Below are 24,344 nucleotides of genomic sequence, written 5' to 3' on the forward strand. Positions count from 1 at the left end.
TGTAAGTCCATGGAAAAGAGAGGAAGAGGAGGCCGGACTAGTCCTGCCCACCAGCTTTAGCTTCAGCTGGGAGATCCTGTCTCTACAGAGGTGGAGAGCGATGGAGGAAGCCAGCCCCATCCCTCCCCACACATGTATGTGCGCATGTTCACCCCCACACACATGAACATGCATGCATACACATAGACATGCGCAAAAAGGAAAGGCTCTTGTAGGTGCTTTCATGGTGATAGCGTCTTGAATTCAGCTTTTAAATAGGAACTTCCCTTACAACGCAATCTTGGCAGAGACGGAAAAACTTAATATCAAGAGCGGCTTTTTACATGACTGCCCTGTGAGATCAGGATGGAGATCTGCAAACAAGCTCTGCTTTCTGTCGCCGAAAAAGTTGCCATCACCTTACTTTGGGCGGCTTGTTTCCTGAAGTCTGAAGAAACAGTGTTTCTTATACAGTTACACTGCACTGTATAAGAAACAATGTTTACATTTCTGACAGTTACACCATAGGGCTGCATTCCGAAGGAGCCTGTCACCAAGTTCTTTCTAAGCGCTCCAGGAGGGCATGGCTCTGAGACCAGGCCTGTGCCTCTTTGCATGTGTTGTGGACAGCTGTGGGCTGTAGACCGCCCTCCCTTCAGAACCCCTGCTAAATGGGACTTGTAATCCCCTCCCCACCCACGCTCTTACTCTCTAGGGCAAGAATGTTGACTCCTGCTCTCCGTCACCTGTCACAATCCATCCTCCTGTCACTGGCTTATATGGACAAGTCGGCCCAAGGTCATGTGACCTTGGGGTTGCTAAAAACAGCTCCATCACCCACTCCGAACCAGGGCCTGAAACAATGTCTTCCATAGAGAGAACCATAAAGGACACTTGATCGTACAGCCCTTGGAATTATTTCCAGGAAACACTTGCAGTCGCCGTCCGGGAGCTCCCGTCCCCTGGCAGCACCCTCAGGGACGGCCAGGAGATGAGCGCTTCTTTGAATTACAAGTCTTTCTCCAAAGAGCAGCAGACCATGGATAACTTGGAAAAGCAACTGATCTGTCCCATCTGCCTAGAGATGTTTACGAAGCCCGTGGTCATCCTCCCCTGCCAGCACAACCTGTGCAGGAAATGTGCCAGTGACATCTTCCAGGTAGGTCTGTCTGCAATTTGGAGGGTGTGGAGTGCCCTCCATCCTGCGTCAAGGGTTTGAAGTCCAAGCCGGTTCCCTTAGAGCGCTCTCTGAGGCTGCTTTCAGTGCGTTTGAATTGTTTCCCCCCGGTTTGGCTGTCAAGTCCCTTCCCACCTCCAAATCCACTTGTGTCTTAATTCTAAGAACCATATTTGTCGTTAGTAAAACAAAACAGCGGCACCGAACCTGTTTAAAAATTGAAAATGAGTTACTGGCCAGGGTATGAGTGCTGGAACGTCTGGTTGAAACTTGGGGTTATGAAAATACAGGATAAAAAACGCTTATTGCTGACGAGGGTGTACAGTAGGCTTGGCTGTGGAGCAGGGGAGGCCCCAGGTTTCAGGACCACGGGCAGGAAGCTGAGGAGTCCATATTTATTGTGCCTAGTGTCAGAGCGTGAAAATAGTCTCCAAAAGGCTCCATGTGGACATTACTCAGTTCCTTTTTTTTTCTTACTTGGCAAGAACAGGCCTCTAACCCATACTTACCCACGAGAGGAGGGACCACTGTGGCGTCAGGGGGCCGGTTCCGCTGTCCCTCCTGCAGACACGAGGTGGTGTTAGACAGACACGGGGTTTATGGACTTCAGAGAAACCTGCTCGTGGAAAACATCATCGACATCTACAAGCAGGAGTCCACCAGGTAAGAGCGGCTCCGAGAGCCAAGCCTACTGGCTGCTTGGTCTGTTTGCTTTCAGCTCAATGAATCGATGCATTACGTTGTTCTTTAAATGGCTTTTCCCTGCCAGTCCTTCCCAATGAGATAGAGGTGCTCAGGGAGGAGAGAAGGAAGCTGGTGAGCCTGCTTCTGTGCCATCAAAGGCGGTCATGTTGGAAGAGGTGTCCTGCCACCCAGAGCCTTGCATTACCTTCAGTTTAGACATATTGATACACTGTAGGCTCTTTGTAAGTCCAGATCCTATGTTACAGAAAATCTCTAGTACAAACATGTATATAAGGCCAGAAACATCAATGCCCAAATTACCCCAGGTCCCAGTTGCCTTGCCTTAAAGTTGTCTAAACAACAGCAATCTTATCAATTCAAACACTCTGACATCGTCATTTGTCCTAATATTGATTCTATGGAATGCTCAAGGCAAGAGATAATGCTGGTTTTCAGGAACTTCATCTACAGAAATGGGAGAGGAAACAAACTTCCGGCTGTTTGCCTACGACTGCGTAGACTTAGCACCCACTTGCTGAGTGATTGGCGTGTCATATGTATTCATTCACTGAAATATTTGTAAAGGCTTCTTATCATCACACCACACAAGTTACACCGTCCCTTCCCTAGAGTTTATTCCTAGAAGGCACAGTGTGAAGAGCCCTCTCTCAATCCTGCATAGGTCATTTGAGTTCAAAACCTCAGCATCCGTATGGAGATCACACAGAAATGGGGCACGTGCTTACGGAACATCTGCAGGGCTGCAGATGCCATGTGCCCTTTGCGGGAAAGTTGTTCCGTTAATCTAACGGGTAATTATTGCAATTATTGTGCCCATTAGTTTCTGCTTAAGATTCAGAGCTAAATTAGATAGCACCAGGCTATAGATGGAACTGAGGGAACTGCTGATGACATATTGTGGCCACCTGTTTCCCTTGCTTCCAAATCTTTTGACAAGAAGGAAAATGGTACCAGAGTTATGGATCTGATTCCGTGGTATTTCATTGTGTTACAATTCAATAGAGGTATCCCAATGGGTACATCCATAAAATGCTCCCATGTCTGGGGCTCAGGGAACATTGCAGAAGAAGGGGTGGAAAGACTCGAAGAGCCAGCTGATCAGGGAATTTGCTGTGAGACTGTGTCAGAAGCTACACCCATAGCTGCCCCCCCAAACATGATTGCCTAAACATGAACTGAGGAAGGACAACAAGAAGAGACAGCCAAAGTGGGAGGGGAAAGACCATGAGGCTTCAGATCACTAAGAACCACAGGCGACGAAGAGTTGTTGAGAGTGGGAGAAACAGTCTTTCTCAGCAAAGAGTGCTCAAATTGGTTACCCAATTTCAAATGGTCAGTCCTGAAAACATAATAGGAGTAATGTATAGATTGAGCAGGTTTTATTTAGAAATATATATATATATATATATATATATATATAGGCACATAATGGCAATTTAAAAGGAGCTCATCAATTTGAAAGAAAGGAGGAGTAGATAAGAGGGCTTGGAGGGAGGAAAGAAAAGGGTGAAATTATGTTATTATAATCTCAAAAATAAAAAAATGGAACTTCACATTGTCTCCTTATGAGATTACCCTGGCAACTAATAACCAGACAATTTTTAAAAGGCATTTATGTGGCTATGGTTTCAGTATCACATACAATGCCTTTCCAGAACAGGGCCTCTGCAATGCTCGCTCCTTACACAGCACAGAGAAATGCCCCGCTGACAGGCTTCTGGGTTCTATCTATTGCCATTATTTTTCTGTCTCACTGCTCACCTGGTGGGAACTCCAGACATGACTGCAACAACATTTGCTATGAAATCTAGAGGACAGGAAGTATTAAAGCTTGTTGTGTTAGACCAACTACAAGACACAGCCTGTCTCACCATAAAGTCAGCCTGATGTCCCTTGAGAGGATGGGGAACAAACTGTGCAAAAACAATGAGCCAAATCTCTACCACTAAGCAAGAGCCAACTGGAAGACTGACAGTTTTGTGATTAGAAGATTCTTACATCGTTTCTTAAACTCACGTTGCTTTGGGGTGTTTTTATGTGGTAGTAGTTGCCTAGAAGGGCTTAGTCACATCTAACTTAGTTGTTCCTGAAGTCTGGAAGTCATACCAGACTTGAACCCCAAGGCTTGGGATATATTAGATGACCTTAGAATAACCTTTGGCACACAGAATAAGCTAACCCCAGCTCTAGTCTTTGGCAGTGTCAACAGAAAGGGAAAAGGCCACCGTGATGGACTTTGAAGTATCTATCATTCGACTCTGGCCTCTTACAGAACAGCTGGGGTCTTGACAAACCCTGGTCTTAGCTAGCATTCAGCATGGTGATGCACTATCCACAGTTTGGGTTGGGCAAGAGAAAGCCACTAACATGGTTAATGTTATCATTGAAAATAGAGATTAATTTGCTGCTATTATAAGCAAAATAGCTTTGTATTGTGTGTTAGACTCTATTCAAGTGCTTTACCTATGAATCAGGTGTTCCCAATAGTCCACAGAGGAGGGTTATATTATCCCTTTAACAAAATTTTTGAATGCTTATGCATGTGTGTGTGCGCATGCGTGCACATGAGTGTGTGAGATATGCATGTGTGCATGTTCACATGTGAGCAGGTGTATGTGCACGCGTGTGTGGAGGTCAGTAGTTGATCAGACGTTCTGCTCTGTTGCACTCCACTTTATTTTTTAAGACAAGATCTGTCACTGGAACGAGAGCACAGCTGGCTGGCAAGACAGGGCTTCTCCTTGGTGTCTCCATGGTTAGGATCACAGGCACAGGCCACCACACTGTTTGTTTTTAAGGATACTTAGAATCAAATACATGGCAAGTACTCTATTGACTAAGACATTTCCCAGCCCTTTTGAACTGCGCCAATAGGAATGAAAAACATAAATACTTTAATTTTAAGAGAGTCTTAATCAGGACTACAAGGCTTCTAGTAAGGGTTGTCCCCACCTTTCTGTCACATGTCCTGAACTGTCACTCCCCAAATGCAATGACTTTTAATTCTCCCAGCTACTTCCTGGTGCTTGTCACCAGTGATAATTGTGTTACTGGTTTATTTTTGAACAACATTTTTAGATATATTTACTTTACGTGTATGACTGTTTTGCCCGCGTGCATGGATGTGTACTATGTTATGTGCCTGATACCCGTGGAGGCCAGAAGAGGGTGTCAAATCCCCTAGAACCAGAGCTACGCATGGTTAGGAGCTACCATGAGGATGCTGGGAACCAAACTCTGGTCCTCTGCAAGAGCAACAAAGTGTTCTTTTAACCACGGAGCCAATCCCACCCCGTGTGTATGCTGCTGTTACGTTTCTATCTCCTGCTTTTGTTTCCAGTGTTAGGGTTGGGGAAGCCCTCTCACTGCCGGCTCCTACTCTCTACTTGGGAATTCCTTTTTCTCCCTCTAGGGTTGAATCTCTTGGACCCACGTCTTATCTGTCAGCCTACACAGTTGCTTTTATGGATCACATTTCCATATGTAATCTCTTAAAATGTCCCCTGAGTCCCTCTTTAAAGCCACCCACCTTCACAATAGCCCTTCACTGCTAGAGATTCTGGCTGCAGTTCTCAAAGCTTCCTAAGGCTCTAGGCTTCTGATAGGCTCCTGTCCAGCAGGCCAGCAGCAGAAATGCAGCTGAAGAAAGTCACTTCCGTTTTGTCTAGACATTTCCAATTTTCAGCATTTGGCTGACCTCTCCTACTTGCCGCCATCTTACATTTGCGTATATTACTTTATATATTTTTATTTCCTTGATCTCCTTTGGGAGGTTCCCACAAAAAGCATGAATAGCTGCCTCTGCTCATTCTGACACATTGAATTAGAAGACACTTCATCTTATTCCCAAATGAATGAAAACTGGGGACAAAGGTTTAGGAATGCATTTAAGGCCATACATGCATGCATGCATCAACATGTGCAGAAGTTGAGCTGGAATTAAGTGTTCAGATCACCTTAACGACAGCAGGACTAACTGAACTTCCTCATCAGATGACCTTAATACAGTGGGACTGGCTGAACTTCCTCACCAGGACTTAATGTCCACTCCTCAGTAAACACTATGGCAGCCCCAGCAACCTAGGAGACCAGAGAGAATAAGCTGTAGGTGCCCATAGTGCTGAGCAGTGAGAGGCTACTTCCAGCCTTCAGTACTGAGCCCTGAACCAAAACCGCATGCTCAGCCACAGCCACCAGAAAGTATTTATTTTACATCCTCCATTCTCTGTGCCAAACTTGTTTCAGGTCTGTTATTTGGTGTAAGTGGTCCATAGGTTTTTCTTATTTAGAAGAGATTGGTGCCTCTAGGCCCATGCTGTTCCTACACGAAGCAAAAACAAAACAACAAAATTAATAATAAATAAAGGAAGTACTAATAAATAAAGGAAGTATTATGGAAAAAATGAGTAAATTGTATCATGAACAAAAATAAAATATAACCTTCTGGCTGTTTCCACATGTTCAATAACCGTGTTTTCTGCGTCGCCTGAGCTCTGTGATGTCATATCCCCACAAGCTGGCCATGGTGCGCTCGGGACATGGGGAGGGAAGCAAGCCTGTGCGGGGAGGTGAGGGGGGAGATTCCAGCAGATATGCACCAGACTGCTCCAGCAAAACCGCAGTTAACACCATGTGCAGGCATAGAGGCCAACTCAGAGCCGGCAGAGGCCAACTTGTGACTCCTGTTCTCAGATAACCCCCGAGTCCCAGCCGATGCTGGATTTCCCACTTTCAGTTTCTTCTGATTTTATCAGCCATTCATCGAACACCTGTTTCAGCTGTGTGGGAAGCGCTGCTCTAGGCACAGGGTGTACAACAAAAAAGACAACCACCGACTGCGGCTCACCTTCTGGTGGAGGAGGAGACAGGCCTGGGAAGGGAAGCAAATCTGGCCTTTCATGACCATGCTTTCGGACTTGAGTACCAAATAAACGGGTGAAGCGGGAGGCTGTCGATTTCATAAACGTATACAGCTTCAGGACCAGAGAAAGATTCCTCTTGCAAACACTAGGATCTTGGACCTGGAATCTCATGAAGCTTCCTTACAAGATCTAGAGCTTTCCCGACATTTATTTCTGCCAGTGTCCTGTACATGAAGTTCTACCCAGTACAGTAGCGATGTAGCACCGCGCCCCCTACCTTCTGGGTCTGGTACTGCAGCTACAGAATCCCACACACCAGCACTGGGGTGCTCCAACACTTGGAGGCATGACTCACAGGAGAGAGTGTGTTTCACATCACACACACTACATGTTTACACAGTGTGCGTATGTAATCCACACGTATACTTTCATGTGTTAATACTTGGAATTCTTTTTACAGGTAATTCCCAGTTCAGCTGCCCTACTATATTTTGATTTTTAGAAATACTATCCATTCCTTGCTAAAAGAATTCTTTGTTTAGGGGCTGGAGAGATGGCTCAGAGGTTAAGAGCAGTGCCTACTCTTCCAAAGGTCCTGAGTTCAATTCCCAGCAACCACATGGTGGCTCACAACCATCTGTAATGAGGTCTGGTGCCCTCTACTGGCCAACAGGCATACACACAGACAGAATATTGTATACATAATAAATAAATAAATAAATAAATAAATAAATAAATAAATAAATATTAAAAAAAAGAATTCTTTGTTTAGATAGCCCTGTGGGTTCTTTTAAGAAGGAGATTTCAACAGCAACTGAGAAAAAAAAAAGTAGTACCAAATGGAACACGAGAGACTCTGGTATTCTTTTGGTCAGGGCTGGGGGTAGTCAGGGCTACTGCGTTTGCAATGCTTGCCACCGATAGATGTCGATACATATTTATCTTCCTACCTCACCCCAGGCCAGAGAAAAAGTCTGAGCAGCCCATGTGTGAGGAGCACGATGAGGAACGCATCAACATCTACTGCCTGAACTGCGAGGTGCCCACCTGCTCCCTGTGCAAAGTGTTCGGCGCTCACAAGGACTGCCAGGTGGCTCCCCTCACCCATGTGTTCCAGAGGCAGAAGGTAGGAATCTCACTTCTCTGCGCCGCCCCTTCTAAGCACCCGGAGCAGCTCTGCCTCGCCGAAACAGGAGCTCAGCGGAAGGCAGGCTATACGTGGAAGGCCCCATGGGAAGGAGTCCTGTAGTTTCTCTCGTACTCAGTTCTCTCCAAGATTGAGGTGCTAGCCAGAGAGGGAGGATGCTAAGGTTTAGGAAATGGGGCAGAAGGACTGGGTGACTGTGACCTTTGGAGGTTGCTGAAGATACGTTGTGTTAAGGAGGCTGGCCAAGTGCCAGCTGCTAAAAATGACTCAGAGTTAAACTACAGCGAAGAATTCAATGGTCTTCACTTTCCCCTAGAAGAATTTTGGTCGTTCATCAATACAGTGTTCCCGTGTTCTCACCCCCGTTTCTCACCCACCCCTGGTATGGGAGAGTCACAACCGTGGCACACAGTGACAGAACACGGCTTGAGGTCTGGGCCTCCTGCTGGCCTCCAAGTCGCCTGGGCCAATGCTAAAAGGCACCCTTCGAATGTTCCTCCTCCCAGGGACCGGATCTGGGGCTCCCCATTCTGAGCCTGTGCAGTCTCCTCACCAGCTCAGGGACCCTGCTTCCTGTAGCAGCCGCCTAGAACTCATGAGTCTATGAAGATAAAGGGGTACACTCGTTGGGGGCTCAGTCACATATTCTACTTAACAGTCACTGATTTAAATTCTGTCTCAAAAGCCAGAGCTGGAATCAGTTTGGAAGCCAGACTCGTGCGACACCTGTCGCAACCAGCAACCTTAATTCTCTTTTGTTGCTGTTGTTTATTTTCAGCTTCATTTTATTATCTTTGATTCCTCCTCTCCTTGCCCCCATGGTCTAGTACAGTACAGCTGCTTGGTATCTACTTTTGACTACTTCCCTCAGAGGCCCGGGAATCCACGGGATGGGCAGAGGGACGGGAAGTAGGACTCCCACGCCTTTCCTCTTTGGTCAGCATAGCTTCACATTCACTATAGGTTTCCATGTTCGCTTCCACATGTAGAGAAGACTGCAGGTTTTTGTTGTTGGTTTTGTTATTCTCAAGACAGAATTTCTCTGTGTAACTGGAACTTGCTTTGTAGATCAGGCTGCCTCAAACTCACGTAGATTCAACTACAGTTTCAAATGCTTGACAACCAGGCTTACTAGGGTTTGGCTTAGACCCCTCCTTTAATTCAGGTTCAAATTGGTTGTATGTCCTGCTCAATAACCTGGAGGAGTTCAGGTCAGAGGGCTAGGCTTCCCAAGTCCCCACTCAGTGTGCCTTATGGCTCCATGTCCGAGCCAGAGGAGGGTTAGCAGGAAGAGAAGAATACGTGTTGGGTTAAAAGAACACAAGAATTTTAAAGTTGTAATATCCTTGCTAAAGCTGGCTTCATGTTACAGTCTAAGTTTGTGCAACAGTTTATGAACATTTCTGCACTATATTAGCATAGTAGGATTGCAATATACATGTGCCCAATAGATAAATATTTATTGCATTTATTGCTCAAGTAAAATTAATCCTGAGCTGCACTAGACAATTCATTTGAGTTCCCAATATTTGAGAAATATGTCACATATTTGAGTCTGCCACACCGTCCTAGATATGAACTGTTTAGAATTTTCCAGCTTGAATATACTTATGATTATTCTTCGTGTTTTTAACTTAATCCACAAAAAACATGGAACCTTGTCTCACAGAGAGCCAGCATTTGCTTACAGTATCAAGAGGTTCCCAGGTTTCCCAGGATGAGCCCCACCTCAGTCTTTAGATGGGATTAATTACAATTCCTGGGTCTTGTATGAGGAGTGACTTAATTCACATCTAAATTAATAATGACAGAAATTGTGGCTTTCCTTGGCCATCTTCATCCTCAGACTTTTTTTCTGGGGCCAGAGGGGCATCACTGAGCCACCCTGCCATTCTAAACTGGAGATTTAGGTCACCAACAGCTTCTGTTCTTGGCCCACAGTGAGACTATGTCTCGTGAGAAATCCACCAGCTTGTTTGTGGGCTTGTTTACTCCTTAGGGTTTAAATCCCCCAGAGGATAATGCTGTGACCAGCCCATGATCATCCAGTCTAGGAAACCCTTAATAACTGGAGTCTGTTTTCTCTGCTAGTCGGAACTCAGTGATGGCATCGCTGTGCTTGTGGGAAGCAACGATCGGATGCAGGGAGTGATCAGCCAGCTGGAGGAAACCTGTAAAACAATCGAGGTAGGTCAGCTGACTCACAGGGACCCAAAACCAGTCCCGATAGCCCTACAGGCGAGTGGTTGTCTCAGTGACACACTAGAGACCCCATCTCAATGTTCCGTTCTTCCCCTATAGAATGGCCTCCTTCCTGGCACTTAAGGGGACTTAGCTCATGGCTTGATGAGGTAGATTCTTACCATAGTTGTTCAGGCAGTAATAACTGTGTGTGTGCTCTTCCTCAGTCAACTCCTTTAGAAAGGTTAAATGGAAGGGAACACTGTTGCTATTATTTAACAAGATTTCTTGGTGGAAACCCGGAACAGTCTTCGGAAATGCTAAGGGTCCTCCAGGAAGTCTTGTAAAGGCCTGAGCTGCACAGCTGTGCCCTCATAACAGTCATCATGGGGGACCCCAAGGAGGAGAAAGATCTCCCCAGTTGTGGCTAGCAGGCTGGAGAATTAACCACTCAGCTTCCGGTGCACAGTTCTCGTTGCTGCTTGCTAGGCCTCTCTCGTTGCCTGTTATTTCCTTCTGTCCCCATTTCCTGAAGATAACGGTTCTGACAGACGCTGGATCATCTCTGTGTGCGTTCTCATAAAATAGGTATTTTTTTATGTATGTGTCTTAGTTACTTATCTATTACTATGAAGAGACACCATGACCAAAACAGCTTATAAAAGGAAGCAGTTAACTGGGGGCTTGCTGAGAGTTTCAGAGACAGAGATAGAGAGAGAGAAAGAGAGAGAGAAATTGAGACTGGGCCTGGTGTGAGCTTTTGAAACTTCCAAACCTACCCCCAGTGACACACCTACTCCAACAAGGCCATACCTTCTAATCGTTGCCAAAATAGTTCTACCACCTAGGGACCAAGCATCCAAATATGTGAGAGCAAACCATCACAGCCTTTGAGTTTCACAGATATCACGGCATCGTGGCTTCTTTGTGTTTTGAACCAAGCATTTTGCTTTTAAGATGCATTTATGTTCCTGTAAGCATGAAAGACAACAGTCACACTTATTCTGCAGAGCTTACAGGCATGAAGATGCTTAGCACGGTGGCTGGCATAAAGTGTGTGATCTCATTACCTTCCTATTACCGAGGTCAAGTCTATTATTATAAGTTTAAGTCCATGTCCGGGGGGGATGGCTTCAAGATTTCATTAGTTATCATTAGCCCATCTTAGATTTACACATCATTAAAATCAATTTCCTTTCTTCGCCACACTCATATTATTGAAAAGATCTTTGATATATGAAGATTCACTTACAGAGGGAATATTATCTCCTGGTGAAGAGTGTAAGCGATTCAGAAATGGGCAATGGAAACTGTTTTCTCTCTACTTATTTACAGTGAAGATCAGTCACCAAAATCAGCACGCCAATATGAGGCTGCATTGAGTCTGGTGTGTATAAATAGCCTGTTGCTTGTGTTGAACGAGGCAGTCTCTAGCCACCTCCTAGAACTGTGGCTCCTCCTCTTTGCAGAGAGGCTGGCTTCCTGTCTGGGATAAAGACGTTAAATGATGTGTGTAAAGTCCTGTGGACCACTGAAGTCTTGGGCGAGGGAAACAACTTCACCCTGGCTGTGTTTAGGAAGGACAATAGGTCACCAGTCACAGAGGCTAGCCAGGGTCTCAGCAGGAAACAACCGTCTCTAGTTACGCTTGAGAACCAGCCAAGAAAGTACAGGTTTAAAGCTAATTCAGCAGGAAGGGTTTAGTTAGGGACAGTATGGAGAGCAGCCGAGGTCAGAACCATCACCCCATTTTCACTGGTAACGTCACCATCTAATTCAGCACACTTTTCTAAGTCTTTCCACAGAGCCCTAGGGAAGGGTATGCTATCACTCCTTCCGACTCAGGAAGACAGTGGCTGTATTTAAAGTGCTCATCGTCACACCAGGCTTGGTGACTGGCACCCCTAATTCCAGCTTCTCAGAAGGGTGAGGCAGAGTGATTAGAAGTTCTAGACTAGCCTATATAAAAATAAAATAAAATAAGAATAAAAAGAGGCCGAGGAGAAAGAGTGATTTTCTAGCACACAAAAGCACGGAGTCCAAAGCCCAGTTCTTTGAGGAAAGATTAATCTGTCCACACTCACACGTTTATTTCGGCCATTTGTCTTATTAAGGAAATAAGAATTTTTTAAAGCACCATGAGCATAGGGTTATGCATATTGTATAGGATATACAGATTCATACCTGACCATGTTAAATGCCTACATCCATATCTAACCAGTACTTTCATGGGGGGGAAATGCTAAAGGGCTAGGACCTTTAAGTAGCAGGACTGGGGTGAGGGGGTTGTTTGTTGTTTGTTTGTTTCTGATCAGTTATCACTCCATAGCCCAGACTGGCCTTGAACTTGTGGTAATGTCCTTCCTCAGCCTCCTAAATGCTGGAATTAGAGACATAAGCCATCATGTCTCAAAAATTTCAATGTCTTGCTTATGTATTCCCGCATTTTCCAGCTTTGTGAGTCCCATATTTTTAATAACTGGTAATACCAGGCAGGAATGAACAGATGTAGTCACCAGGTGGGAATGAGCAGATGTGGTAACACCAGGCAGGCAGGAATGAACAGATGTGGTCACCAGGCGGGAATGAGCAGATGTGATCTTGCCAGGTGGGAATAGGTAGATGTGGTCACCAGGTGGGAATGAGCAGATGTGGTAACACCAGGCAGGAATGAACAGATGTGGTCACCAGGCAGGAATGAGCAGATGTGGTCTTGCCAGGAGGGAATAAGTAGATGTGGTCACACCTGGTGGGAATAAGATGTGGTCACACCAGGTGGGAATAAGATATGGTCACACCAGGTGGGAATGAGCAGATGTGGTCACACCAGGTGGGAATAAGATATGGTCACACCAGGCGGGAATGAGCAGAGGTGGTCACACCAGGTGGGAATGAGCAGACATGGTATGGATAAGCATGGTTCTTTCTCACCAGTTTAGGTGTTTCAGGTGGAGATGGAGGGGCCCCCTCAGAGCCACATGGAGAGCTTTAACTATAATTCCTATGCTCTGTTTTAAAAGGCCTGCGATCAGGCCAACCTCCATCTTGTTCACCTATAACCCAGAAAAGCCCTGACGTCAAGGTTGTCAACAGCAAGCATTATTTAAATGCTGCATGTCACTTAGCTATCCTCCTCACAAGAAGGAATAATACAACAGACTGAGCATCATCTGGGAGTCTCTAGAGCCTTGGCCCATACAGAGCTGTTTTGATGAGCAAGAGCACAGGTTGAGGGGGCAGAGGCTGAAGCCCAATCTGTGCACAAAGGTCCAACTTGTTCTTTTCCTAGAAATATTCTGGAACTGGAGCCCTGAATGAATGCTTGGGCTTACTAACCTCATTCCTCTTAAGGTGGTTTTTTGTTCAGTGTTATTAACTTGATGTCTCTTTTTCTATTTCTTTTTTGGGAGGGAGAGTGGAAGGGGACTTTGAAGTACTGTATCTCACGTACAGCTGCATGTCTGCAGAAGTGTCTAGATAAACACTGGAGGAATGTGGCGGAGACACGAGTGGGTGGTAGAGCCACAGGTGCCCAGCGACAAGTGGCCAGGCTGAGGTTTTATCTTCAGGCTATTTTGGACGCAGAGTTCTGCTCCTTACATGGTGAGAGCAGCGGTTATCGTCACTTCAGAATTTTCCCGTCATGCCTATAGCACAAGCCTAAACTGGGTCTGACGTTTTGTCTTACTTTGGGAGATGACATTCTGAAAGCAGCTGGGAATGGAGCGGGAAATGCTGTAGCCTAAAGAACATCAGACGTATCTCCATATTTCTAAGTCACAGAGTCTTGGAGCTGTGGCGTCAGAGAGATACCATCAATTATCCAATCTGGCCTGTCACTACCATCACAAATCATGTTTTTAAAAATTGTCCCAACATTAAGTGGTTCCCATAACTTTGAATAGTTGTAATTCGGTGTTTCCTTTGGAGGAGTTGATGAAGTAGAGAGTTGGATCATACATTTAAGTATTCATTTCTCTAAACAAATAAAATGGAAATTTTTGGGTGAAGTCAAATATTTATAGATGCAAATTTTTATAGCCATTTGATCATCTTCCAAACCCCTATTTCCTAAGAATTTATTGAATGTTTCATTGTGTTCACATAATGCTTGGAAATAGCCATGTTTTAAACATAAAAGATGCCGTGTAGTTGTTGTTTCTCTTTCTGTGGGAGATCTGCCACCCACTCCCAAATAAATACATGGAGACTTATTCTTACTTATGAATACCGGGCCTTAGCTTGTCTTGTTTCTAGCCAGTTTTTCTAACTTAATTTAAATTATCCCATTTCTTTTTTACTACATTTTGCCTCTGGGCATTTTACCTCTCTTTATTCTATATATCTTTCTTCCCTTCTTTCCCCTAGGTGGCTGCCCCTGGCCTCCTCCTCTCCTCCTTTTCTCACTCCTCCCTCTTCTCATTCTTCTTTTCTTGAGCCTAGATTTCTCCTCCTATTTATTCCCTCTGCCTGGCAGCTCCACATATCCCTCTCTCCTGCCTAGCTATTGGCTGTTCAGCTCTTTATTAGACCAATCAGGTGTTTTAGACAGGCAAAGTAACACAGCTTCACAGGGTTAAACAAATGGAACATAAAAGTATGCAACACATCTTCGCATCATTAAACAAATGTTCCACAGCATAAATGAGTGTAACATATCTTAAAATAATATTACACAACAACACTGAATTTTGGGAAATGCTTATTCTAATAGAGTATCTAGACAGTTAATCAAATGTGCAACATTAATTTTGTAGAATAATAAGTACTTAGGAAGGAAAACAGAACCAATAAAAATCCGACCATTAAGGATGAGGAGACTGCTCAGTTGGTAAAGGATGTGTCATGTCAGCATGAAGACCGAAGTTTGATACTCAGAATCTATGTAAGAAAACCCTGGAATGAGACACATGCTTGTAATCATCGTGACAGGGGAGGCAGGGACACATATGTTCTTGGGGCTTGCTAGCCAGACAGCTTAGCATAATCATCGTTTAGGTAAAAGACACTCTATTATTTTTCCATACAAAGCTTCTTTTTTCAATTTCTTGTTCAGTTTTAGCAAATGTGTTTGAGGTATGCTTGTGTGAGTAGTTTACATGGCTGTGTTTGTGTGTTCTTATATGTGTGGGTGTGTGTGAACATGTGTGCACAGAGGACTGAGGTCAGTATCGTCAGCAGTTGCTCTGCCTTATATTCCGAAGCAAGGTCTCTCGCTGAGCCCAGAGCTCACCACTCTGCTTAGTCTGACAGGCCAGGTTTCTCCAGAGAAACTGTTTCCACTCGCTAGGGTTACAGATGGGCTGGCACGCCTGCCAGGTTTTACTGGGTTCTGGGAATACAGACTGTTGCCCCCTTGACTGCGGGACATTACCCCCACAAAGCTATCTCCACAGCCCTGTACATCTTGTTTTGTATTATTGTTGATAATTTATAAAGACGACTAAAAGCAGAACTTCTCCATTTTGACATTTCTATAAAGGCTACAGCCAGCTGGTGACTTTTGGTCAGTGATGAAGACCTACCTACTTCCACGGGAATAGCTGAGTTCCTGATTTGCTTTTCTTTTCATTTGGGGTTTCAGTCTTGGTTAGAAAGAAATATTCCACCTGTCCTCATCTTACCACATCAGTGTGCACAGGACAATCTTCCCTTTATGAGATAATATCTCCTTTATCACATCCATGCTTGATTCTCCTTGGAACTGGGGTGAAGTATCCTTTTATTAAAGTATTGTAGACATGTGTAATTTGTTCTCCTAAGAAGTGAGAATGTGTAACAGTTGTGGAAGACGGGGAAAGAGTCGCTGTGCAGCCAGGGCCTTGTCATCAGAAGATACCTATCTAGTACATCAGAGGCCAGTATCTAGTGCCTTAGAAACAGTTCAGTGGCTAAGCATACACATGCAGATAAAAGGTACACACATACACACACACATACACACACTCACATACACACACACACACACACACACACACACACACACACCTAGGGGAGCACTGAAGCCAGAGACATCAAAAAGAAGAAAATGGGAAGCATGAAAGCTATATGAGAAAAAAATAAGCTTAAAACTTCACAAACTTGTATCTTTTTTCCTCTCTCTCTCTCTCTCTCTCTCTCTCTCTCTCTCTCTCTCTCTCTCTCTCTCTCTCTCTCCAGGGTTTCTCTGTGTAACAGCTATGGCAGTCCTGGAACTCACTCTGTAGACCACACTGGCCTCGAACTCAGAGAACTCCACCTGCCTCTGCCTCTGGAGTGCTGGAATTAAAGGTGTGCACCACCACCACCTGGCCATGAACCAGTATCTTAATTCAATTACTATTTAGAAGCAGGAGAGGAAGGATGGGAAATTGGTCTACTTATTCAAGTAGATAAGGTGCTATGGTAAAAAGCAAGAGAAAATCTTTGAAGGAAATAAGGTTTTGTGGAGAAGAGAGAAATACGGTTGTAATCATGCTTTTTCAGGCAACAACTGTCCTTCAGAGTTTCCTATCTGCAGACACGTGGATGCAAAGTGTTGTAAGCTACCTTTTTGGGGTGACTTCTGCGCGGTTCAGTCAGGGCAGGTTCGTATGTTCCAGAGTAGGGTGTGAGGATTAGAAGTGTTAGGTAGGAGGAACAGAGAGAAGAAAGAAACACAGAGACATAGAATAGAACCGGGAGGAAAACTCAGTGAACACTGAATGCTGAATTCACCCGCAATTAGTTTCCATACACTTTTACACCCCACTACGAAAGGGGCGGGGGAGAAGGCACAAGATGGCTTTAACCTGACACAAAGGGCAACCAGAACGGTTACTTGTGTTGATACTTAAGACATCAGCCATTATTTCCTGAGAAAAGTATTTAATGTGTGGGGCAGGAATATGCAGTGAACACACCCTAGACCAAGTATCCTGTAGGCAGCCACTCCCTATGTCAAACCCATTTTAAAAGAAGGAGCACAGGAGGTCAGGATCTCTTGTTTGTAGCCACACCTGTTGTTAACCACTTGGTCATGGTGAGGTCGGAGGTGTCAGGCATAAGTTACTTGAATTCTCAGGGCAGGAGAACTAGATGAGGTGACTCCTTCTCACAACCTGCTCTCAGCCGTGAGGGCTCTGGATCCAGAGATAGTAAGAGTTTAAGACACTGACACACACAGCGACCTTACCGGAGCTGGATAAAGCAAATGAATGGGCCAGCTGGGGTGTTACTTAGCTATGATTTAACACGCACTTAAGAGGCGTCGGCCACACAATGTATGTGAGAGTCAGACTAGAGGGAGGGTCTTTTTGCAGCAGCTCCCTCTCTCCAGCAGTTTGGCAAATAGACGATATGCCAGATGTACTATGTGCCATAGGTGCCAACAGAGAGAATGAGAGCCCAGAGATGGAAGGGGGAGATTGGGAGTGGGCGGGGCTTGTCTCTTAAAGGGACAGGATACCCAGGTGACAGGCCAGGCCAGGCCAACAGATTTACTTTTACAACATTGTGCCTGTTTTACAAATAAAACCATTAAATCATTAATATTAAATCATTCTCAAATCTGTAAAATTATGTAAAGCAAAGCCATGATTTAAATAAAACTTGTGAGTTTCCTGAGAGATTTTTGTTTCACTTAGGGATATGCTTCTGTGTCAATAGTTTGTATTTTATTTTATTTTTTTTTTCTTTGACAGATTTTTTAATTTGTACAAATTCACAGCCATTTTAAAAAATACAATTTTTGCTAGTTCTTTGAGAAGTCCGTGTAATTTTTTTTTTTATACTTTTTTACTTAAAATTTCCAACTGCTCCCCGTTTCCCATTTCCCTCCCCGTCCTCCCACATATTGCCCCCTCCCCCCGCTCCCCTCCCCCTATCCCCACTCCACTTTTCCTCCCCCTAGTCCACTCCCCCTCCCTCTCGATACTGAAGAGCAGTCCAAATTCCCTGCTCTACATGAAGATCAAGGTCCTCCCACTTCTATCTAGGTCCAGGAAGGTGAGCATCCAAACAGGCTATGCTCCCACAAAGCCAGTTCATGTATTAGGATCGAAACCTAGTGCCATTGTCCTTGGCTTCTCATCAGCCTTCATTGTCCGCCTTGTTCAGAGAGTCCAGTTTCAACCCATGCTTATTCAGTCCCAGTCCAGCTGGCCTTGGAGAGCTCCCAATAGATCAGTTCCACTGTCACAGTGGGTGGGTGCACCCCTCGTGGTCCTGATTTCCTTGCTCATGTTCTCCCTCCTTCTGCTCCTCATTTGGACCTTAAGAGCTCAGACGGTTGATCCAAATTGGGTCTCTGTCTCTCTCTCGATCCATCGCCAGATGAAAGTTCCTGTGCCATTCTCCTTGGCCTCTCGTCAGCTCTCATTGTCCACCACATTAAGAGAGTCCGGTTTTATCCCATGTTTTTTTCAGTAGCAGTCCAGCTGGCCTTGGTGAGCTCCCAATAGATCGGCCCCCCTGTCTCAGTGGTTGGGTGCACCCCTCATGGTCCTGACTTCCTTGTTCATGTTCTCTCTCCTTCTGCTCCTCATTATAACCTTGGGAGCTCAGTCCGGTGCTCCAGTGTGGGTCTCTGTCTCTATCTCCATCCATCGCTAGATGAAGGTTCTATGGCGATATGCAAGATATTCATCAGTATGATTATAGGATAGGTTCATTTCAGGTTCCCTATCCTCAGGTGCCCCAATGAACTAACTGGGGAAATTGCCCTGGGCTTCTGGTAGCCATTCCAGGTTCAAGTCTCTTGCCAACCCTTAGGTGGCTCCCTTAACTAAGGTATGAGTTTCCCTGCTCCCCCATCCAACCTTCCTTTACCCCAAATCACCCCGATTCCCCCAGTTCCCCTCATCCTCTCCTTCACACTTTTCTCTCCCCATCTCCCCTCATCCCCATCCCACCCCACCCCCCAAGATTCCCATTTTTTGCCCATCAATCTTGTCTATTTCCCATAGCTGGGAGGATATCTATATGTTTTTCCTTGGGTTTACCCTCTTGTTTAGCTTCTTTAGGATCACAAATTATAGACTCAGTGGCTTCTATCCATGGCTAGAAACCAATTATGAGTGAGTACATCCCATGATCTTCTTTTTGGGTCTGGGTTACCTCACTCAGGATCGTATTTTCTATTTCCATCCATTTGCATGCAAAATTCGAGAAGTCATTGTTTTTTACCGCAGAGTAGTACTCTAATGTATATATATTCCACACTTTCTTCATCCATTCTTCTATTGAAGGGCATCTAGGTTGCTTCCAGGTTCTGGCTATTACAAATAATGCTGCTATGAACATAGTTGGACAAATGCTTTTGTCATATGCTAGGGCATCTCTTGGGTATATTCCCAAGAGTGCTATTGCTGGGTCCAGGGGTAGGTTGATCCCAATTATTCTGAGAAACCGCCACACTGATTTCCAAAGTGGTTGCACAAGTTTGCAGTCCCACCAGCAATGGATGAGGGTACCCCTTTCTCCACAACCTCTCCAGCAAAGGCTATCCTTGGTGTTTTTGATTTTAGCCATTCTGACAGGTGTAAGATGATATCTCAAAGTTGTTTTGATTTGCATTTCTCTGATCGCTAAGGAGGTTGAGCATGACCTTAAGTATCTTTTGGCCATTTTAACTTCTTCTGATGAGAATTCTCTGTTCAGTTCAGTGCCCCATTTTTTAATTGGGTTAATTATCCTTTTAAAGTCTAGTTTCTTGAGTTCTTTATATATTTTGGAGATCAGACCTTTGTCTGTAGCGGGGTTGGTGAAGATCTTCTCCCAGTCAGTAGGCTGCCTTTTTGTCTTAATGACAGTGTCCTTTGCTTTACAGAAGCTTCTCAGTTTCAGGAGGTCCCATTTATTCAATGTTGCCCTTAATGTCTGTGCTGCTGGGGTTATACATAGGAAGCGATCTCCTGTGCCCATATGTTGTAGGGTACTTCCCATTTTCTCTTCTATCAGGTTCAGTGTGTTCAGATTGATATTGAGGTCTTTGATCCATTTGGACTTGAGTTTTGTGCATGGTGATAGATATGGGTCTATTTTCATTCTTCTACAGGTTGACATCCAATTGTGCCAGCACCATTTGTTGAAGATGCTTTCTTTCTTCCATTGTATACTTTTAGCTCCTTTATCGAAAATTAGTTGTTCATAGGTTTGTGGGTTAAAATCCGGGTCTTCTATACGATTCCATTGGTCGACTGCTCTGTTTTTATGCCAGTACCACGCTGTTTTCATTACTGTAGCTCCCGCAGCTGTCTCTCCTGGTGCCTAGATCAGATCTCCGTGCAGGTTGGGTAGTTTGTAAACAAAGGCCTTACCTTGCTTGGTGCAGGCAGGCTGGAGAGACAAAGGAAGTCTCGCCTGCCTACTTGCCCTGAGGATTTGCCCCCAGCGCCAGACAGACTGAGCTGGATGGTGTTATGTGCCCAAAGAGGAAAGGGGGCAGAAGGAAGAAGGGTTCTGGATGCAAACTGGGTGGGACAAGAAGAGAGAGGCCAATAGTTTGTATTTTAAAAACTTTCATAATCACTTGGAACTAGGCACTAAATGTAAATAGTCCCAAATATGTCTGCTATGTTCACACTGTTTGCATAAGGCTGGCTTGTAGCCGTCTATACCCTCCTCAGAATTCTTGACAGTTTTCTAGAATCATATCAATATGGAAGTCGATAATTGCCAGGGCCCTACAAGATAAAACAGCCCAACCATCTCACTGCTGCTTTCGGATAATAAGGGTTACAAATGAGAGGAGGCAAGGTTCCTCTCAAGAGATCCATAACAAAAAAAGCATGAATAGAATTGTAGTCTAAAACAGCGAATTTGGCTGCATCGAGTTGCTTGGGCTGGAGAAGGGAATCCCAGGTGCAGAGACCTGTGGGAAACTACAGAATCTCCATGTGAAAAGGGAGAGGCAAGTGTGTACAAATTAGGAAGGAGCATAATTTTTCTTCACCTCCCCTTGCCAAATATGGCCTGTAGTATGCACAATCTAAATAAAATAGGATGTAAAACCTGTTCTGATTTCTATGAAAAAGACCAGGGCTGGAAAAATGACTCAGTTGGTAAAGCGCTTGCCGTGCAAGCAAAAGGACTTGAGTTCAAATCCTCAGCGCTCACACAAATGATCAGGCACAGCAATGTGGAGGACCTGAGTTCAAATCCTCAGCGCTCACACAAACGATCAGGCACAGCAAAGGGACCTGTGATCCCAGTACTGAAGAGCAGAAACACTGTCTAAAACATATGGTGGACAGAAACTAAAAAAAAAAACACACACACACACACACACACAAAACATCGATCTTTGGCTTCCACACACATGTGCACATACTTATACATGCATTGGCACACATATGCCCACACACGTGCACAAACTTAAACATGTATTGGCACATATATACCCACATACATGGATATGAACAGACACAAAGAGAGAGAGAGAGAGAGAGAGAGAGAGAGAGAGAGAGAGAGAGAGAGATCATTGATTTGTTTAAGCAATGTGATGGAGTACTTTAATTCCGTCGGTAGATGCTCTTGTCTCCTAACGTGTCCAGATGATGGGTTCACTAGACTCTCTCACACACCGTTACTAATACCGGCCGACCCATCTCGCAGGAATGCTGCAGGAAGCAGAAACAGGACCTGTGTGAGAAGTTTGACTACCTGTACGGCATCCTGGAGGAGAGGAAGACCGAAATGACCCAAGCCATCACCCGAACACAGGAGGAGAAACTGGAGCACGTCCGAGCCCTGATCCGGAAGTATTCTGACCACCTGGAGAACGTGTCAAAGCTGGTGGAGTCAGGGATCCAGTTCATGGACGAGCCGGAGATGGCAGTGTTTCTGCAGGTAATGCTGTTGCCACCAAGAACACAAACCAAAAGGCAGGTTTTCGGTATTCTATCCACATTGCATTTCAAAATCCATTTCATTAACGAAAGGCTTCCTCCAGTTGGTATTGCTTAAGTAGAGAGGGTGGCATCTAGAAGCCCAGCTAGGAGATTCTGAGTCACAAACAGAGGACTAAATCTCACCAACTTAATGTGAACACGCCAAGTAAGCTTCTCTTTCTTGCTTTCCCAGAATGCCAAGACCCTGCTACAAAAGTGAGTACTTTGTATTTGACCGAACGGCACCCTTTTTCATTTTCGCCCAAGGCTATCGGGCTTTAGCCGGTGACAGAGAATGACACCTGTCTTTGCTGCAGGATCGCGGAAGCGTCGAAGGCGTTTCAGATGGAGAAAGTGGAGCAGGGTTATGAGATCATGAACCACTTCACAGTCAACCTCAATAGAGAAGAAAAAATTATACGTGAAATTGACTTTTACAGAGGTGTGTTATTTCTTTAACTTAGCTGTTTCAAACTATGCGGTGAGAAAGCAGTTGAGTGAGAGAAAGCGGGGAGTGTACGGAAACCCTGAAGAACGGACATCTGTAACTTCACAGGGATCACAGCCACTGGGATACCCAGTCTCACAACAGTATTACACAGCTCTTGACTGTTTATTTCTATAGTGTTTTAATGCCATTATCAAGAGTTTAACACTGGGTAAGGAAGTCCTTAATAATTGACATAAATGGTGATAATTCAACTTCAGCTCTACCCCAGAATATGAATCAGAGTGGTATAAAGGAAAAAAGTTTCAAGATGAGTCAAAAGAAAAGACAGAAGGCATCTGGGGTAGAGATGCCAGCACACAGAGGGTGAGATCAGCCAGAGCACGGAAATAGGATAGGGTCCACAAGCTGTAACTGCGGCTTTCACTCTTGGCTCAGAGTTCCCACTCTTTGAACTCTCCTGATGAAATACTTGAAAGGGAGACAGCTATGACAGCCTTGGCTCACAGGAGATAAGAAAGAGGGGGTGGAAACAGCAGCTGGCTAGACCGCTAGCTATGCCGTGAGCTTGCACCAGCCCCACAGACACACGTTCCAAGGTACATCTTCCTAATGGATTATCATGATCTGTTCAGGAGCTTGCAGATATGGTGGCTGTGGTAGAAACTTGAGCAGGTTCTGTGAGTGAGGCTGTGTGAGGGGCAGGGGACAACTTTGTGCTGGGGATGAAAGCAAGCCAATACTTCCTTCATATTGGCTCTGCTGTGGTCAATGTGAACAGCGCAAGGTCTCAGCATGACCTGGACCACTGTCAAGTGTCAATTGACATGATTTCTCTAGCCCTAGACTATAGGTGCTAGCTATTAACTGTTTCCATGGTCACCATGGTAGTCATAAAAAGGTGTTTTTTTTTTTTTTTTTTTTTTTTTTTTTGGGTTTTTCAAGACAGGGTTTCTCTGTAGCTTTGGAGCCTGTCCTGGAACTAGCTCTTGTAGACCAGGCCGGCCTCGAATTCCCAGAGATCCGCCTGCTTCTGCCTCCCGAGTGCTGGGATTAAAGGCGTGCACCACCACCGCTCATAAAAAGTTTTAAATGATCTTATCTCAGTAGAAGAGGAAGATGAAGAGGATGCAGGAGAAACAGAAGAAGGAGGAGAAGGAGAGGATGCAGCAGAAGTAGAAGAGGTAGACAATGTTCAAATCGAGTCATCGGGGGAAGAGGAGAGCCTAGAAAAAGCCCCGGAGCCCTCCCAGCTTACCTCAGAGCTCCAGGCCCCGATGCCACTTCTTGCTTCCTCTCCAGAACCACCTTCATCCATGCCACCTGCTGCAGATGTCCTGGTGACACAGGTAACCTGCCAAACGGCCTCTTTACCAAATGCTCTAAACAACATATTCTACTATAAGACACGAGAAGGTCAGCACAGTCACAACGCCAGGGAGAAACGCTCTCTAGGTGACTCAGGAGGTTCATCACCATTACAGCTGGTTGGCAAGACTTAATGTAATGCCATTTTTATACCAACAATGCTCTCAGATCTGAGGCAACCTCTGTCAAGGAAGTGTGTGTGTGTGTGTGTGTGCAAGTGCACACGCAGGAAATCAGAGCTGCTCATGGGAATGTAGTCTACCTTTGGTTGCATAGTCAATGAAAACACAGAGCACATTGTAGAAATTATACAAGGTGAGAAATGAAAGTGATTCCACCTCATAGCCTTGACTCTCATGTACAGAATAGAGGAAGTAAACAGAGAAACCGCAGGAGTTCATCTTTCCTTTGGTGGACTATCAAATGAAGCCTGGCTTTCCATCTGTTGGCCATTTTAAAGACTGTGGTTAAAGGTATCCTAGGAAAGTGGGGACTTCTGGGGCTTCTGGAAGGCCACCATTCAGTTGGGGACTTTTGTGTTGGCTTCCAGAGCAGTTCAGTGCACAGAATCCCAGTCACTGAGTGTGGTGGGGAAAGCGGGCTCATCCAAAGGGGTCCTGGTTCTGCT

General features: G+C 45.0%; 1 protein-coding gene across 3 annotated transcripts in view; it reads left to right on the forward strand.

Moving 5' to 3' along the window:
- The first annotated feature begins 838 nt into the window (after positions 1-838).
- Positions 839-24,344, forward strand: part of Trim55 (tripartite motif containing 55) — a 42,442-nt gene continuing 18,936 nt past the window's right edge. For 2 of the 3 annotated variants that reach the window (XM_057790748.1, XM_057790750.1), the window contains exons 1-8: positions 839-1,138; positions 1,647-1,819; positions 7,684-7,849; positions 9,962-10,057; positions 21,626-21,859; positions 22,094-22,116; positions 22,218-22,342; positions 23,456-23,697. In XM_057790748.1, coding sequence (XP_057646731.1) covers positions 971-1,138; positions 1,647-1,819; positions 7,684-7,849; positions 9,962-10,057; positions 21,626-21,859; positions 22,094-22,116; positions 22,218-22,342; positions 23,456-23,697 — 1,227 coding nt within the window. In that variant the 5' untranslated portion in view covers positions 839-970. The remainder of the gene's footprint in view (positions 1,139-1,646; positions 1,820-7,683; positions 7,850-9,961; positions 10,058-21,625; positions 21,860-22,093; positions 22,117-22,217; positions 22,343-23,455; positions 23,698-24,344) is intronic. The other variant, XM_057790749.1, reaches the window with a different exon arrangement.

This window comes from Chionomys nivalis, chromosome 16 (assembly GCF_950005125.1).
Source record: "Chionomys nivalis chromosome 16, mChiNiv1.1, whole genome shotgun sequence".
NCBI classification, from domain to species: domain Eukaryota; kingdom Metazoa; phylum Chordata; class Mammalia; order Rodentia; family Cricetidae; genus Chionomys; species Chionomys nivalis.